We start from the raw sequence: 15,864 nt of genomic DNA, 5'->3' as shown, positions 1-15,864 counted from the left end.
CAGAATCGAATTATTAGCACTAAGCTAATCGTGGATTATACATTTTTCATGTCTGAATAAACTGGAGCTTCTATTTATAGAAATGATTGGATTGAATGTATGTGTTCTCCTTGTGTTAGTCTGTAACACAAGGATACACACTCCGTTCCAGTAGGTGGCAGCATACACCCAAACGTTGTTGGCGCCTTTTAAAAACTAGACGACCTGCACTTACGCTGGCGGAAGAAAAAGTAGTTCCCACCAACGTCGGATGAATTAAACATTCTTAATAATGTGCTTACTTTCTAATGTTGATGCTATACATGACTAACGTATCAGAGTGTATTTTGTTTGGAGAATCTATTTTAGAACCTAAATATCTCGTACCGGAAGTATCAACATATCAGTATCAATCCGCACACAACCACTTCATCCGGGTATCTTAGCTTTCCTAGTTGCTAACGAGAGGACGAGGGAGCTGTCGATTCTTCGCAAAGCAAAAGTCAAGTGCTAGTGTGTGGAAAATGAGTGCAGTTCAAACGCTTAGAGCGTTGGTGAATCAGCGACTAACTGCGGCCGTTGAAGAAATATTTGCAGTGTTCGAGAGCACGATAGCAGGGTACGAGGAGGAACTTACTCGAACAAAAAAGGAGAACGGGAGACAACGTCAAATACTGGACGTTGTTTTCAAACAGCCTCGTGTTGTGTTGCGCAGAGCAGGTTTGTTTCATTCTTACTCATGTTTACTAACTTTATATTCTAGTGTTAGAACTCTACCCAAAGAGCGTTTATAGCACATGTCAATGGAGGGCGGATACACTGCAGGGTTTGCCACAGCTCGTTTTGCTGGTCAGTAGGGGCTCATCTTACTATTGCTGTTTAGCTATTATTATTATGGGCTTGCACTGCAATGCAGGCCCCCAATGACAGCTGCAAAGCAGCAGTCAATGGCTCATCTTACTCTTGCTGTTTAGCTACACGATGGACTGTAAGTGTGTGCTTCACTTCACTAACTGCCACTGCACTAAATCAATATGCACATGTATGTATATGCTGTACAACATCTCTTTTACAACAGCACGAGATGGAGGGTTTTGCATTATATTTTACTTGCTTTGCTATTATATTTTTGCTCTACTGTCATCTGTATTCGTACCTTATTTTATTTTAATATACTACTTTACATAGTTCCATTCCCTTATTTACTTTGTAGTATTTTAGCTAGTTTATTCATGTCTAAAGGCAAATACACACGTGGCATGATGTGGGGACACTATGGGACTGCCTTAACACTTTTGGGACTTGAGGCTGTCTTGCTAGGTGCTAGTATGATGACTGTTAGCATTTTAGCATTTTGGCTAATTTACTCCTGTCTAAAGGCAAATACACACATGGCATGATGTAGGGACACTATGGGACTGCCTTAACTCTTTTGGGACTTGAGGCTGTCTTGCTAGGTGCTAGCATGATGACTGTTAGCATTTTAGTTAATTTACTCATGTCTAAAGGCAAATACACACGTGGCATGATGTAGGGACACTATGGGACTATTTACTCATGTCTAAAGGCTGTCTTATTAGGTGCTAGCATGGTGACCGTTAGCATGTTAGCATTTTAGCTAATTTACTTATGTCTAAAGGCAAATACACACATGGCATGATGTGGGGACACTATGGGACTGCCTTAACACTTTTGGGACTTGAGGCTGTCTTACTAGGTGCTAGCATGATGACCGTTAGCATGTTAGCATTGTAGGCAATTTACTCATGTCTAAAGGCAAATTCACACGTGGCATGATGTAGGGACACTATGCGACTGCCTCAACACTTTTGGGACTTGGTGTTTTCTTGTTTGTTGCAACCATGCTAACTGTTAGCATTTTAACATGTTAGCTTTGTTGCTAAATTCCTGAAGTAATGTACGTATGGCATTGGTCGGTGTGACACAGCAGGCACCAGGCCCGAGGTTCACAGAACAGGTTGCAATCCAAAGAAGTACTCCTGGGATAGGTGTTAACCCTTCTGTTCTATTTAATCTTATTTGTTTACCATTTTTGGAAAACCTGTTTTTTCTTCTTGTGTCCTGCAGATGCCAGTAAAGAATATCTTCAGCACATTAATGAAGAGGAGGAGAGGCCAGAACCCCCCCACAATAAAGAGGAAGAGGAGGATTACAAAATCAGTCAGGAGGGAGAGCATCTTGAAGGACTGGCGGAGTTCCTAGTGCTTGGTGTCCCTGTGAAGATGGAAGATGAGGACAAAGGTGAACCTGAGGAGAAGAGAGAGGTGGAGCACATGAAAATAGAAGCTGATGGAGACCACTGTGGAGGACCACAAGCAGACAACCTTTTAGCTTTACTATCAGATTGTGACGACCTGACGTCACACTCTCCCGACACTATTGATGAAGATTCTAAAGCTGATCAGACATGTCATACTGACAACACACGCTTGACATGCGCTCATTGTGATCAGACTTTTGAGCACAAGAGAGCACACACTGGAGATGAACCATACTTCTGCTCGATGTGCGATAAAAGAAACTTTGAGAAGGTACAATTGACAGGACACTCAGACATATACAATAGGGAAAAACCATTGTCCTGTTCAGTGTGTGGTACAGGTTTTGCTCACAATCATGATTTAAAAGGACACATGAGAATACACACTGGAGAAAAAACATATTCATGTTCAATCTGCAACAAAAGCTTTCGTTACCAATCAAGCCGTGCAAACCACATGCGAATGCACACTGGAGAGAAACCATATTCATGTTCAATCTGCAACAAAAGCTTTCGTTACCAATCAAACCGTGCAAACCACATGCGATTACACAGTGATGAGAAACCATATACCTGTTCAGTGTGTGGTGCAGGTTATGTACGTAAAAGGGAATTCAAAACACACTTGACAATACACACTGGAGAAAAACCATATTCATGTTCAATCTGCAACAAAAGCTTTCGTTACCGATTTACCTGTGCAACCCACATGCGATTACACAGTGGTGAGAAACCACATACCTGTTCAGTGTGTGGTGCAGGTTTTCTATTCAATTGTTTATTAAAAGCACACATGACTCGACACACTGGTGAGAAACCATTTTCCATGTCAGTGTGTGGTACAGGTTTTGCACAAAAAGCTCATTTAAAAAAACACTTAGCAATACACGCTGAGGGAAAACCATGTTCATTGTACAACCAAAGCTATATCAGCCAAGAAAAACTTCAACACATGAGAACACAAACGGGTGAGAAACACTTTTCCTGTTCAGTGTGCGGTAAAAGAATTTCCACCAAATATCATTTAAAAATGCACTTGAGGATACACAATGGTGAGAAACCATGTGCATGTTCAATCTGCAACAAAAGTTTTCGTGACCCGTCAAGCCTTACAAAACACATGAAAAGCCACACTGGTGAGAAACCATATGCCTGTTCAGTTTGTGGTGCACGTTTTGCACGAAGTGATGCTTTAAAAGTACACATGAGAACACACACGAGAGAAAAAACAAATGTTCAGTCTGCATCAAAAGCTTTTCCGGACAAGGAGCAGTTGTAGAACACATGAGAACTCACTGATGAGAAAGTGTTGTGTTGCTGATTCTGAATTGTCAATGCAATAAAGTTGTTTTTCTTTCAAAGATGTGTCAGTCCGTTTTTGTTCAACATGCATTTGCATCACAGCAGAAAACATGACATATACAATGTGGCATCATTGTTGTTTGTGTAGCACAACATTATTACATGCCTTTACCATTTAAATATAATAAAAACTTTTTAAAAGCTGTGACAGAGCGTCACTCACTGAATGACAGCATACACTTTATTGGACAATGTGTAATGACTCAACTATACCTGAGTGAGGCAGTATTGCACTAGAATATAGGTGTGTGTTACTGGAAGTAGCAATCATTGAAAGGCTAATTAATTAATTAGCACTAAGCGAACAGTGTCGTCTTTAGGTTTGTATTAATTCCTTCATTACTATGTTTGAACTTTTGTCAATCGTGGAATATAAATTTTTCATGCCTGGATAAACTGAAGCTTTCCCGGCTAGCTTAGCTTGCTAGTTGCTAACGAAGAGACGCGGAAGTTATCAACGCATCGCTAGCTGAGATCAAGTGCGGGTGTAAAGTGTTGAGAGTTTGTGAAAATGTGCAAATGTGTTGGTGAATCAGTGACTAATTGCGGCTTTTGAAGAAATATTTGTATTGTTTGAAAGAACGAAGTACGAGGAGGAACTTTTTCGAAGAAAAGAAGAGAACGAGCGACGACGTCAACGACTCCATCCAGCTGTGCTACGCAGAACAGGTTTGTTGCGTTCCTACTCCCATATGTTTGCTAACTTTATATTTTACATTAACACGAAAGGAACACTTTGAAATGAATTTATAGAGTGGTGATTGGCATTGGGTTGAATGTATGTGTTAGTCTGTAACACAAGTTCTCGCCCCAAGGATACACACACACTCCGTTCCAGTAGGTGGCGGCATACACCCAAATGTTGTTGGCGCCTTTTAAAAACAAGACGACCTGCACTTACAATGGCGGAAGAAAAAGTAGTTCCCACCAACGTCGGGTGAATTAGACAATCTTAGTAATGTACTTACTTTTAAATGTGTTCTTGTTGATGCTATACATAACTATTGTATCAGAGTAAACTTTGTTTGGAGAATCAATTTTAGAACCTAAATATCTCGTACCGGAAGTATCAACATGACAGTATCAATCCGCACACAGTCACGTCATCCGGGTAGCTTAGCTTTCCTAGTTGCTAACGAGAGGACTTGGGAGCTGTCGATTCTTCGCAAAGCAAAACGAAGTGCTAGTGTTTGGAAAATGAGTGCAGTTCAAACGCTTAGAGCGTTGGTGAATCAGCGACTAACTGCGGCCGTTGAAGAAATATTCGCAGTGTTCGAGAGCACGATAGCAGGGTACGAGGAGGAACTTACGCGAACAAAAGAGGAGAACGGGAGACAACGTCAAATACTGGACGCCGTTTTCAAACAGCCTCAAGTTGCGTTACACAGAGCAGGTTTGTTTCATTCTTACTCATGTTTACTAACTTTATATTCTAGTGTTAGTTGGATCAGCTTGTAGTGTGTTTTTTTCACTTTAATTATGGGCCTGCACTGCAATGCAGGCTCTGCATAGCAGAGCAGCCCAAATTCCTGAAGTAATGTACGCACGGCATTGCACAGGTTCACAGTACAGGTTGCAATCCAAAGAAGTTCTCCTGGCCATGCTTACTATTTTTATAAAACATGTTTTTTCTTCTTGTGTCCTGCAGATGCCAGTAAAGAATATCTTCAACACATTAATGAAGAGGAGGAGAGGCCAGAACCCCCCCACAATAAAGAGGAAGAGGAGGATTACATAATCAGTCAGGAGGGAGAGCATCTTGAAGGACTGGCGGAGTTCCCAGTGCTTGGTGTTCTTGTGAAGACGGAAGATGAAGACAAAGGTGAACCTGAGGAGAAGAGAGAGGCGGAGCACATGAAAATAGAAGCTGATGGAGACCACTGTGGAGGACCGCAAGCAGACAACCTCTCAGCTTTACTATCAGATTGTGACAACCCGACATCACACTCTCCCGACACTGATGATGAAGACTCTAAAGCTGATGAGACATGTCACACTGACAACACACGCTTGAAATGCGCTCGGTGTGATCAGACTTTTGAGCACAAGAGAGCACACACTGGAGATGAACCATACTTCTGCTCGATGTGCGATAAAAGAAACTTTGAGAAGGTACAATTGACAGTACACACAGGTATACACATTAGGGAAAAACCATATGCCTGTTCAGTGTGTGGTACAGGTTTTGCTCACAATCGTGGTTTAAAAGGACACATGAGAATACACACTGGAGAAAAACCATATTTGTGTTCAATCTGCAACAAAAGCTTTCGTTTCCAATCAAACCTTATAAACCACACGCGATTACACAGTGATGAGAAACCACATACCTGTTCAGTGTGTGGTGCAAGTTATGCATTCCTTCGATCATTAAAAGTACACATGACTAAACACACTGGTGAGAAACCATATGCATGTTCAATCTGCAACAAAAGCTTTCGTGACACATCATGTCGTGCAAAACACATGAAAAGTCACACTGGTGAGAAACCATATGTCTGTTCAGTTTGTGGTAAAAAATTTGCTCTAAATTCTCCTTTTAAAGCACACATGCAAATACACAGTGGTGAGAAACCATATGCCTGTTCGGTTTGCGGTAGAAGTTTTGCACGAAATGATTATTTAAGAGGACACATGCGATTACATAGTGCTGTGAAACCATATACCTGTTCAGTGTGTGGTTACGGTATTGTTAGTAAAAGTCAATTAAAAACACACATGCAAATGCACACTGGAGAAAAACCATATTCGTGTTCAATCTGCAACAAAAGCTTTCGTTTCAAATCAAACCATGTAAGCCACATGCGAATGCACACAGGAGAAAAAAAATATTCATGTTCAATCTGCAACAGAAGCTTTTCCGGACAAGGAGCAGCTGTACAACACATGAGAAGTCACTGATGAGAAAGTGTTGTGTTGCTGATTCTGAATTGTTAATGCAATAAAGATGTTTTTCTTTTAAAGATGTGTCAGTCTGTTTTTGTTCAACATGCGTCTGCATCCCATAATAGTCGCTTCCTCCTTTTGGGGGCTCTGATTAAACAATGCTATCCTGGTTGACATATTTGCATGAAAAGATTGGGAGATGTCTCTCTTCTTACAGCATTACATTACATACGGCATTCTTACAGGATGCAGAATCTAATTATTAGCACTAAGCTAATCGTGGATTATACATTTTTCATGTCTGAATAAACTGAAGCTTCTATTTATAGAAATGATTGGATTGAATGTATGTGTTCTCCTTGTGTTAGTCTGTAACACAAGGATACACACTCCGTTCCAGTAGGTGGCAGCATACACCCAAACGTTGTTGGCGCCTTTTAAAAACAAGACGACCTGCACTTACGCTGGCGGAAGAAAAAGTAGTTCCCACCAACGTCGGATGAATTAAACATTCTTAATAATGTGCTTACTTTCTAATGTTGATGCTATACATGGCTAACGTATCAGAGTGTATTTTGTTTGGAGAATCTATTTTAGAACCTAAATATCTCGTACCGGAAGTGTCAACATATCAGTATCAATCCGCACACAACCCCTTCATCCGGGTATCTTAACTTTCCCGGTTGCTAACAAGAGGACGAGGGAGCTGTCGATTCTTCGCCAAGCAAAAGTCAAGTGCTAGTGTGTGGAAAATGAGTGCAGTTCAAACGCTTAGAGCGTTGGTGAATCAGCGACTAACTGCGGCCGTTGAAGAAATGTTCGCAGCGTTCGAGAGCACGATAGCAGGGTACGAGGAGGAACTTACTCGAACAAAAGAGGAGAACCGGAGACAACGTGAAATACTAGACGCTGTTTTCAAACAGCCTCAAGTTGTGTTACGCAGAGCAGGTTTGTTTCATTCTTACTCATGTTTACTAACTTTATATTCTAGTGTTAGAACTCTACCCAAAGTGCGTTATAGCACCGTTAACTTGTTAGCATTTTGGTGGTTTCTTGCTAAATGCTACCATGCTAATTGTTATCATGTTGGCATTTTAGCTAATTTACTCATGTCTCAAGGCAAATACACACATGTCGTTATGAAGGCAGCTTATAGGACAGCCATGGCACTTTCTAAACTTGATGCTCTCTTGCTCGGCGCTAGCATGATAACTGTTAGCATTTTAGCTAATTTACTCATGCCTCAAGGCAAATACACACATGGCATTATGAAGGGCAGGTTATAGGACAGCCATGGCACTTTCTAAACTTGATGCTCTCTTGCTAGGCGTTAGCATTTTAGCTAATTTACTCATGTCTCAAGGCAAATTCACACATGGCATGATGTAAGGACACTATGGGACTGCCTTAACACTTTTGGGACCTGGTGCCTTCTTGCTAGATGCTACCACAATAACTGTTATCATGTTAGCTTTGTTGCTAAATTCCTGAAGTAATGTACACACGGCATTGCTCGGCAGCGTGACACAGCAGACACCGGGCCCGAGGTTCACAGCACAGGTTGCAAGCCCATCAAAATTTCTGCGGGAATTTTCTACTTTGGAGGACAACTCCAAATCCAGACCTACAGGGTTTGATTAATTTGATTTTCATTCATAATTTTTGTGTGATTCAATTATGAAAAGAACAAAGTATTTAATACAAATACATTAATTCATATCTACAATGTGTTGCTTTAGTGTTTACTTTATAATGATAGCATGTAAATTAATTACATTATCAAAACAAAAGAACCCCTTCCTCAATGCCCTTTTCTCCATATCATCAGAAGGTAACACTTTGGTGTCAGCAGATGTTTCCAGGACCCCCTACTGGTACTTACTGGGGAGACGGCCTAACTAAATAATGGTATCCTGGTTAACATATTTGCATAAAGAGACGCCCTGTATTGAAATGTAACACTTGACTAAGTTATATCTGTCAATTCAAAATTTTCCATCACAAAAGCGAGCCCTGAAAGAAAAGTTTGGGATGGCTCAAAACACTCTGTTCCAGAGGGCGTTGCAAAACACGCCAAATCCATCGTGTCAGATCCAAAAAAAGAGACATTTTAAAAAGATAAATGGTCGTTTATGTACTCCTATAAAGTTGGGTTATGAAGTTATTTGCTCATATTTTGGCTAGCTAACAATAAAGTTAAAACCAAGCACATAGTTTTATTACGCAATGTACACAGTTTATCACAAACACATAGTTTCACAAGTACTGATTGTTACCCACACAAAAAATGAGAACTAGGGTGAGGACCGAGATAGGAGACATCTGGTATGCGTGATATGGCTAATTTACAGCACAAGAAATCACAGAGACAGAAAGACAGAGACAAGTCAACGCCAATCACACAATGCACCATCTTGAAATGTATAAAAAGGCGGGCATGGAAAGAAAGGATGCTTTTTGCAGCTACGCTGTACAAAGGACCGCTTACTTATAGGCACACAGGGACTGCAAATAAGCCCGGACGACTGTATTTAGTATTGTTTGTATCAGGAATAAATACCCTGGTTTTCATATATTTGTTTGGTTATTTAGTACTCCCGTATCCTCAATTCGACACCCATTTAGGAATCTTCAGGGCAGACCGTTTTTGTGGAAACAGGAAATCCAAAGAAATACCCCTGGGATAGGTGTTAACTCTTCCGTTCTATATAATCGAATTTTCTTACAATTTTTGTTAAACATGTTTGTCTTCTTGTGTCCTGCAGATGCCAGTAAAGAATATCTTCAGCACATTAAAGAAGAGGAGGAGAGGCCAGAACCCCCCCACAATACAGAAGAAGAGGAGGATTACAAAATCAGTCAGGAGGGAGAGCATCTTGAAGGACTGGCGGAGTTCCCAGTGCTTGGTGTCCCTGTGAAGACGGAAGATGAGGACAAAAGTGAACATGAGGAGGAGAAAGAGGCGGAGCACATGAAAATAGAAGCTGATGGAGACCACTGTGGAGGACCACAAGCAGACAACCTCTTAGCTTTACTATCAGATAGTGACGACCCGACATCACACTCTCCCGACACTGATGATGAAGACTCTAAAGCTGATCAGACATGTCACACTGACAACACACGCTTGAAATGCGCTCAGTGTGATCAGACTTTTGAGCACAAGAGAGCACACACTGGAGATGAACCATACTTCTGCTTGATGTGTGGTAAAAGAAACTTTGAGAAGGTACAATTGACAGCACACACAAGCATACACAATAGGGAAAAAACATTGTCCTGTTCAGTGTGTGGTACGGGTTTTGTACATAAAAGTAAATTAGAAACACACATGCGAATACACACTGGAGAAAAACCATATTCGTGTTCAATCTGCAGCAAAAGCTTTCATTCCAAATCAAGCCGTGCAAACCACATGCGAATACACACTGGAGAGAAAACATATTCATGTTCAATGTGCAACAAAAGCTTTCCTTCCCAATCAAGCCGTGCAAACCACATGCAATTACACAGCGGTGAGAAACCACATATCTGTTCAGTGTGTGGTGCAGGTTTTGCATTAATTTATTCCTTAAAAGCACACATGACGAAACACACTGGTGAGAAACCATATGCATGTTCAATCTGCGCCAAAAGCTTTCGTGACACATCGGGCCGTGCAAAACACATGAGAAGACACACTGGTGAGAAACCATATGCCTGTTCAGTTTGTGGTAGAAGTTTTGCACGAAACGATCATTTAAAAGCACACATGCTATTACACAGTGGTGAGAAACCACATGCCTGTTCAGTGTGTGGTAGAGGTTTTGCACACAAAAGTCGTTTAAAAATACACATGCTATTACACAGTGGTGAGAAACCACATGCCTGTTCAGTATGTGGTAGAGGTTTTGCTCACAAAAGTCATTTAAAAATACACATGCGAATACACACTGGAGAAAAACCATATGCGTGTTCAGTGTGTGGTAGAGGTTTTGCACACAAAAGTCATTTAAAAATACACATGCGAATACACACTGGAGAAAAACCATATGCGTGTTCAATCTGCAACAAAAGCTTCCGTTACAAGTCAAGCCATGCAAACCATATGGAATTACACATACAGAAACCACATACCTGTTCAATGTGTGGTGCAGGTTTTGCATTCAATAATTCATTAAAAACACACATGATTCTACACACGGGCGAGAAACCATTTTCCTGTTCAGTGTGTGCTAAAAGATTTTCCACCAAATATCATTTAAAAATTCATTTGAGAATACACACGGGAGAAAAACCATATGCATGTTCAATCTGCAACTCCAGCTTCCGTGACGCATCAACCTGTACAAAACACATGAAAAGCCACACTGGCGAGAAACCATATGCTTGTTCAGTTTGTGGTACAAGTTTTGCACTAAATGGTAATTTAAAAGCACACTTGAGAATACACACGAGAGAAAAAACAAATGTTCAGTCTGCAACAAAAGCTTTTCCGGACAAGGAGCAGTTGTAGAACACATGAGAACTCACTGATGAGAAAGTGTTGTGTTGCTGATTCTGAATTGTTAATGTAATAAAGATGTTTTTCTTTTAAAGATGTGTCAGTCCGTTTTTGTTCAACATGCATCAGCATCCCATAATAGTCGCTACCTCCTTTTGGTGGCTCTGGTGAGGTAGCCTGATTAAGTAATGCTATCCTGGTTGACATATTTGCATGAAGAGATTGGGAGATGTCTCTCTTCTTACAGCATTACATTACATACAGCATTCTTACAGGATGCAGAATACGTATAATTATTAGCACTAAGCTAATCGTGGATTATGCATTTTTCATGTCTGAATAAACTGAAGCTTCTATTTATAGAAATGATTGGATTGAATGTGTGTTCCCCTTGTGTCTGTAACACAAGGATACACACTCCGTTCCAGTAGGTGGCAGCATACACCCAAACGTTGTTGGCGCCTTTTAAAAACAAGACGACCTGCACTTACGCTGGCGGAAGAAAAAGTAGTTCCCACCAACGTCGGATGAATTAAACATTCTTAATAATGTACTTACTTTTCATTTCAATGTGTTATTGTTGATGCTATAAATGACTAACGTATCAGAGCGTATTTTGTTTGGATAATCAGTTTTATAACCGGAATATCTCGTACCGGAAGTATCAACATATCAGTATCAATCCGCTCACAACCCCTTCATCCGGGTATCTTAGCTTTCCTAGTTGCTAACGAGAGGACGAGGGAGCTGTCGATTCTTCGCCAAGCAAAAGTCAAGTGCTAGTGTGTGGAAAATGAGTGCAGTTCAAGCGCTTAGAGCGTTGGTGAATCAGCGACTAACTGCGGCCGTTGAAGAAATATTTGCAGCGTTCGAGAGCACGATAGCAGGGTACGAGGAGGAACTTACTCGAACAAAAGAGGAGAACCGGAGACAACGTGAAATACTAGACGCCGTTGTCAAACAGCCTCAAGTTGTGTTACGCAGAGCAGGTTTGTTTCATTCTTACTCATGTTTACTAACTTTATATTCTAGTGTTAGAACTCTACCCAAAGTGCGTTATAGCACCGTTAGCTTGTTAGCATTTTGGTGCTTTCTTGCTAGATGCTACCATGTTAACTGTTAGCATTTTAGCTAATTTACTCATGTCTCAAGGCAAATACACACATGGCATTATGAAGGCAGCTTATAGGACAGCCATGGCACTTTCTAAACTTGATGCTCTCTTGCTAGGCGCTAGCATGATGACTGTTAGCATTTTAGCTAATTTACGCATGTCTCAAGGTAAATTCACACATGGCATGATGTAAGGACACTATGGGACTGCCTTAACACTTTTGGGACCAGGTGCCTTCTTGCTAGATGCTACCATGCTAACTGTTAGCATGTTAGCATTTTAGCTAATTTACGCATGTCTCAAGGCAAATACACACATGGCATTATGAAGGCAGCTTATAGGACAGCCATGGCACTTTCTAAACTTGATTGCTCTCTTGCGAGGCGCTAGCGTGATGACTGTTAGCATTTTAGCTAATGTATGCATGTCTCAAGGCAAATTCACACATAGCATGATGTAAGGACACTATGGGACTGCCTTAACACTTTTGGGACCAGGTGCCTTCTTGCCAGATGCTACCATGCTAACTGTTAGCATGTTAGCATTTTAGCTAATTTACACATGTCTCAAGGCAAATACACACATGGCATTATGAAGGCAGCTTATAGGACAGCCATGGCACTTTCTAAACTTGATTGCTCTCTTGCTAGGCGCTAGCGTGATGACTGTTAGCATTTTAGCTAATGTATGCATGTCTCAAGGCAAATTCACACATAGCATGATGTAAGGACACTATGGGACTGCCTTAACACTTTTGGGACCTGGTGCCTTCTTGCTAGATGCTACCATGCTAACTGTTAGCATGTTAGCTAATTTACTCATGTCTCAAGGCAAATACACACATGGCATTATGAAGGCAGTGTTGGATCCAAAAGAGACATTTTAAAAAGATAAATCGTTGTTTATGTACTCCTATAAAGTTGGGTTATGAAGTTATTTGCTCACATTTTGGCTAGCTAACAATAAAGTTAAAACCAAGCACATAGTTTGTGAAGATGTTTTTATTACGCAATGTACACAGTTTATCACAAACACATAGTTTCACAAGTACTGATTGTTACCCACACAAAAAAAGAGAACTAGGGTGAGGACCGAGATAGGAGACATCTGGTATGCGTGATATGGCTTGTTTACAGCGCAAGAAATCACAGAACGTTCCAGATGCCCTGGCGCCGTCCTTGCTGACAAGAAAGACAGAGACAAGTCAACGACGATCACACAATGCACCATCTTGAAACGTATAAAAAGGCGGGCAGGGAAAGAAAGGATGCTTTTTGCAGTTACGCCGTACAAAGGACCGCTTACTTGTAGGCACGCAGGGACTGCAAATAAGCCCGGGCGACTGTATTTGGTATTGTTTGTATCAGGAATAAATACCCTGGTTTTCATATATTGTTTGGTTATTTAGTCCTTCCATGTCCTTAATTCGACACCCATTTAGGAATCATCAGGGGAGATTTCCTTCAGTTGGCAGGTTGTGGCATAAACCACAAGTCTTTCTCAGCAGGGCTGTGGGTGGAATACATTAAAACAGACCGTTTTTGTGGAAACAGGAAATCCAAAGGAATACTCCTGGGATAGGTGTTAACTCTTCCGTTCTATATAATCGAATTTTCTTACAATTTTTGTTAAACATGTTTGTCTTCTTGTGTCCTGCAGATGCCAGTAAAGAATATCTTCAGCACATTAAAGAAGAGGAGGAGAGGCCAGAACCCCCCCACAATAAAGAGGAAGAGGAGGATTACAGAATCAGTCAGGAGGGAGAGCATCTTGAAGGACTGGCAGAGTTCCCAGTGCTCCTTGTGAAGATGGAAGATGAGGACAAAGGTGAACATGAGGAGGAGAAAGAGGCGGAGCACATGAAAATAGAAGCTGATGGAGACCACTGTGGAGGACCACAAGCAGACAACCTCTTAGCTTTACTATCAGATAGTGACGACCCGACGTCACACTCTCCCGACACTGATGATGAAGACTCTAAAGCTGATCAGACATGTCACACTGACAACACACGATTGAAATGCGCTCAGTGTGATCAGACTTTTGAGCACAAGAGAGCACACACTGGAGATGAACCATACTTCTGCTCGATGTGCGATAAAAGAAACTTTGAGAAGGTACAATTGACAGGACACTCAGACATATACAATAGGGAAAAACCATTGTCCTGTTCTGTGTGTGGTACAGGTTTTGTACATAAAAGTAAATTAGAAACACACATGCGAATACACACTGGAGAAAAACCATATTCGTGTTCAATCTGCAGCAAAAGTTTTTGTAACCAATCAAACTGTGCAAGTCACATGCGAATACACACTGGAGAGAAACCATATTCATGTTCAATGTGCAACAAAAGCTTTCGTTCCAAATCAAGCCGTGCAAACCACATGCAATTACACAGCGGTGAGAAACCACATATCTGTTCAGTGTGTGGTGCAGGTTTTGCATTAATTTATTCCTTAAAAGCACACATGACTAAACACACTGGTGAGAAACCATATGCATGTTCAATCTGCGGCAAAAGCTTTCGTGACGCATCGTGCCGTGCAAAACACACGAGAAGACACACTGGTGAGAAACCATATGCCTGTTCAGTTTGTGGTAGAAGTTTTGCACGAAATGATCATTTAAAAGCACACATGCTATTACACAGTGGTGAGAAACCACATGCCTGTTCAGTGTGTGGTAGAGGTTTTGTACGCAAAAGTCATTTAAAAACACACATGCGAATACACACTGGAGAAAAACCATATGCGTGTTCAATCTGCAACAAAAGCTTTCGTTACAAGTTAAGCCATGCAAACCATATGGAATTACACAGTGTTGAGAAACCACATACCTGTTCAATGTGTGGTGCAGGTTTTGCATTCAGTCATTCATTAAAAGGACACATGATTCAACACACTGGTGAGAACCCACATACCTGTTCGGTGTGTGGTGCGGGTTTTGCATTCATTCATTCATTAAAAGTACACATGACTCAACACACTGGTGAGAAACCATTTTCCTGCTCAGTGTGTGGTACAAGCTGTTCCACCAAATCTAATTTGAAAATTCACTTGCGAATACACACTGGAGAAAAACCGTATGCATGTTCAATCTGCAACAAAAGCTTTCGTGACGCATCAAGCCGTACAAAACACATGAAAAGCCACACTGGTGAGAAACCATATGCCTGTTCAGTGTGTGGTGAAGGTTTTGCATTCAATAATTCATTAAAAACACACATGATTCTACACACGGGTGAGAAGCCATTTTCCTGTTCAGTGTGTGCTAAAAGATTTTCCACCAAATATCATTTAAAAATTCATTTGAGAATACACACGGGAGAAAAACCGTATGCATGTTCAATCTGCAACTCCAGCTTTCGTGACGCATCAAGCCGTACAAAACACATGAAAAGCCACACTGGTGAGAAACCATATGCTTGTTCAGTTTGTGGTACAAGTTTTGCACTAAATGGTCATTTAAAAGCACACTTGAGAATACACACGAGAGAAAAAACAAATGTTCAGTCTGCAACAAAAGCTTTTCCGGACAAGGAGCAGTTGTAGAACACATGAGAACTCACCGATGAGAAAGTGTTGTGTTGCTGATTCTGAATTGTTAATGCAATAAAGATGTTTTTCTTTTAAAGATGTGTCAGTCCGTTTTTGTTCAACATGCGTCTCCATCCCATAATAGTCGCTTTCTCCTTTTGGGGGCTCTGATTAAACAATGCTATCCTGGTTGACGTATTTGCATGAAAAGATTGGGAGA

At 41.0% G+C, this 15,864-nt stretch overlaps 4 protein-coding genes across 5 annotated transcripts; all 4 read left to right on the top strand.

Moving 5' to 3' along the window:
• Positions 1–426: 426 nt before the first annotated feature.
• Positions 427–3,616, top strand: LOC131108495 (uncharacterized). Its single transcript, XM_078790615.1, has 3 exons — positions 427–699; positions 2,068–3,021; positions 3,106–3,616. The coding sequence occupies exons 1-3, from the start codon at positions 504–506 to the stop codon at positions 3,537–3,539; spliced, it is 1,584 nt and encodes a 527-aa protein (XP_078646741.1). The 5' UTR covers positions 427–503; the 3' UTR covers positions 3,540–3,616.
• A 1,203-nt stretch (positions 3,617–4,819) lies between these two features.
• LOC131108498 (uncharacterized) lies at positions 4,820–6,556 on the top strand. Its single transcript, XM_078790616.1, has 2 exons — positions 4,820–5,015; positions 5,271–6,556. Exons 1-2 carry the CDS (start codon positions 4,820–4,822, stop codon positions 6,521–6,523), a joined length of 1,449 nt encoding a protein of 482 aa, XP_078646742.1. The 3' UTR covers positions 6,524–6,556.
• A 646-nt stretch (positions 6,557–7,202) lies between these two features.
• On the top strand, positions 7,203–11,085 carry LOC131108489 (uncharacterized). Its single transcript, XM_058059461.2, has 2 exons — positions 7,203–7,456; positions 9,274–11,085. The coding sequence occupies exons 1-2, from the start codon at positions 7,261–7,263 to the stop codon at positions 11,001–11,003; spliced, it is 1,926 nt and encodes a 641-aa protein (XP_057915444.2). The 5' UTR covers positions 7,203–7,260; the 3' UTR covers positions 11,004–11,085.
• Positions 11,086–11,696: 611 nt separating this feature from the next.
• LOC144898500 (uncharacterized) lies at positions 11,697–15,741 on the top strand. Of its 2 annotated transcripts, XM_078790611.1 has the most exons (3): positions 11,697–11,980; positions 13,765–14,425; positions 14,678–15,741. In XM_078790611.1, exons 1-3 carry the CDS (start codon positions 11,785–11,787, stop codon positions 15,657–15,659), a joined length of 1,839 nt encoding a protein of 612 aa, XP_078646737.1. In that variant the 5' UTR covers positions 11,697–11,784; the 3' UTR covers positions 15,660–15,741. The 2 variants fall into 2 exon arrangements, with proteins under 2 accessions (XP_078646737.1, XP_078646736.1); XM_078790610.1 differs by having other exon boundaries at positions 13,765–15,741.
• The last annotated feature ends 123 nt before the right edge of the window (positions 15,742–15,864 follow it).

Source organism: Doryrhamphus excisus, linkage group LG5 (assembly GCF_037039965.1).
Source record: "Doryrhamphus excisus strain RoL-2023G ecotype Guam linkage group LG5, RoL_Dexc_Guam_v1.1, whole genome shotgun sequence".
Lineage (NCBI taxonomy): Eukaryota > Metazoa > Chordata > Actinopteri > Syngnathiformes > Syngnathidae > Doryrhamphus > Doryrhamphus excisus.
Note: the sequence above shows the minus strand (reverse complement) of the source record. Positions and strands in the feature narration are given on the sequence as shown.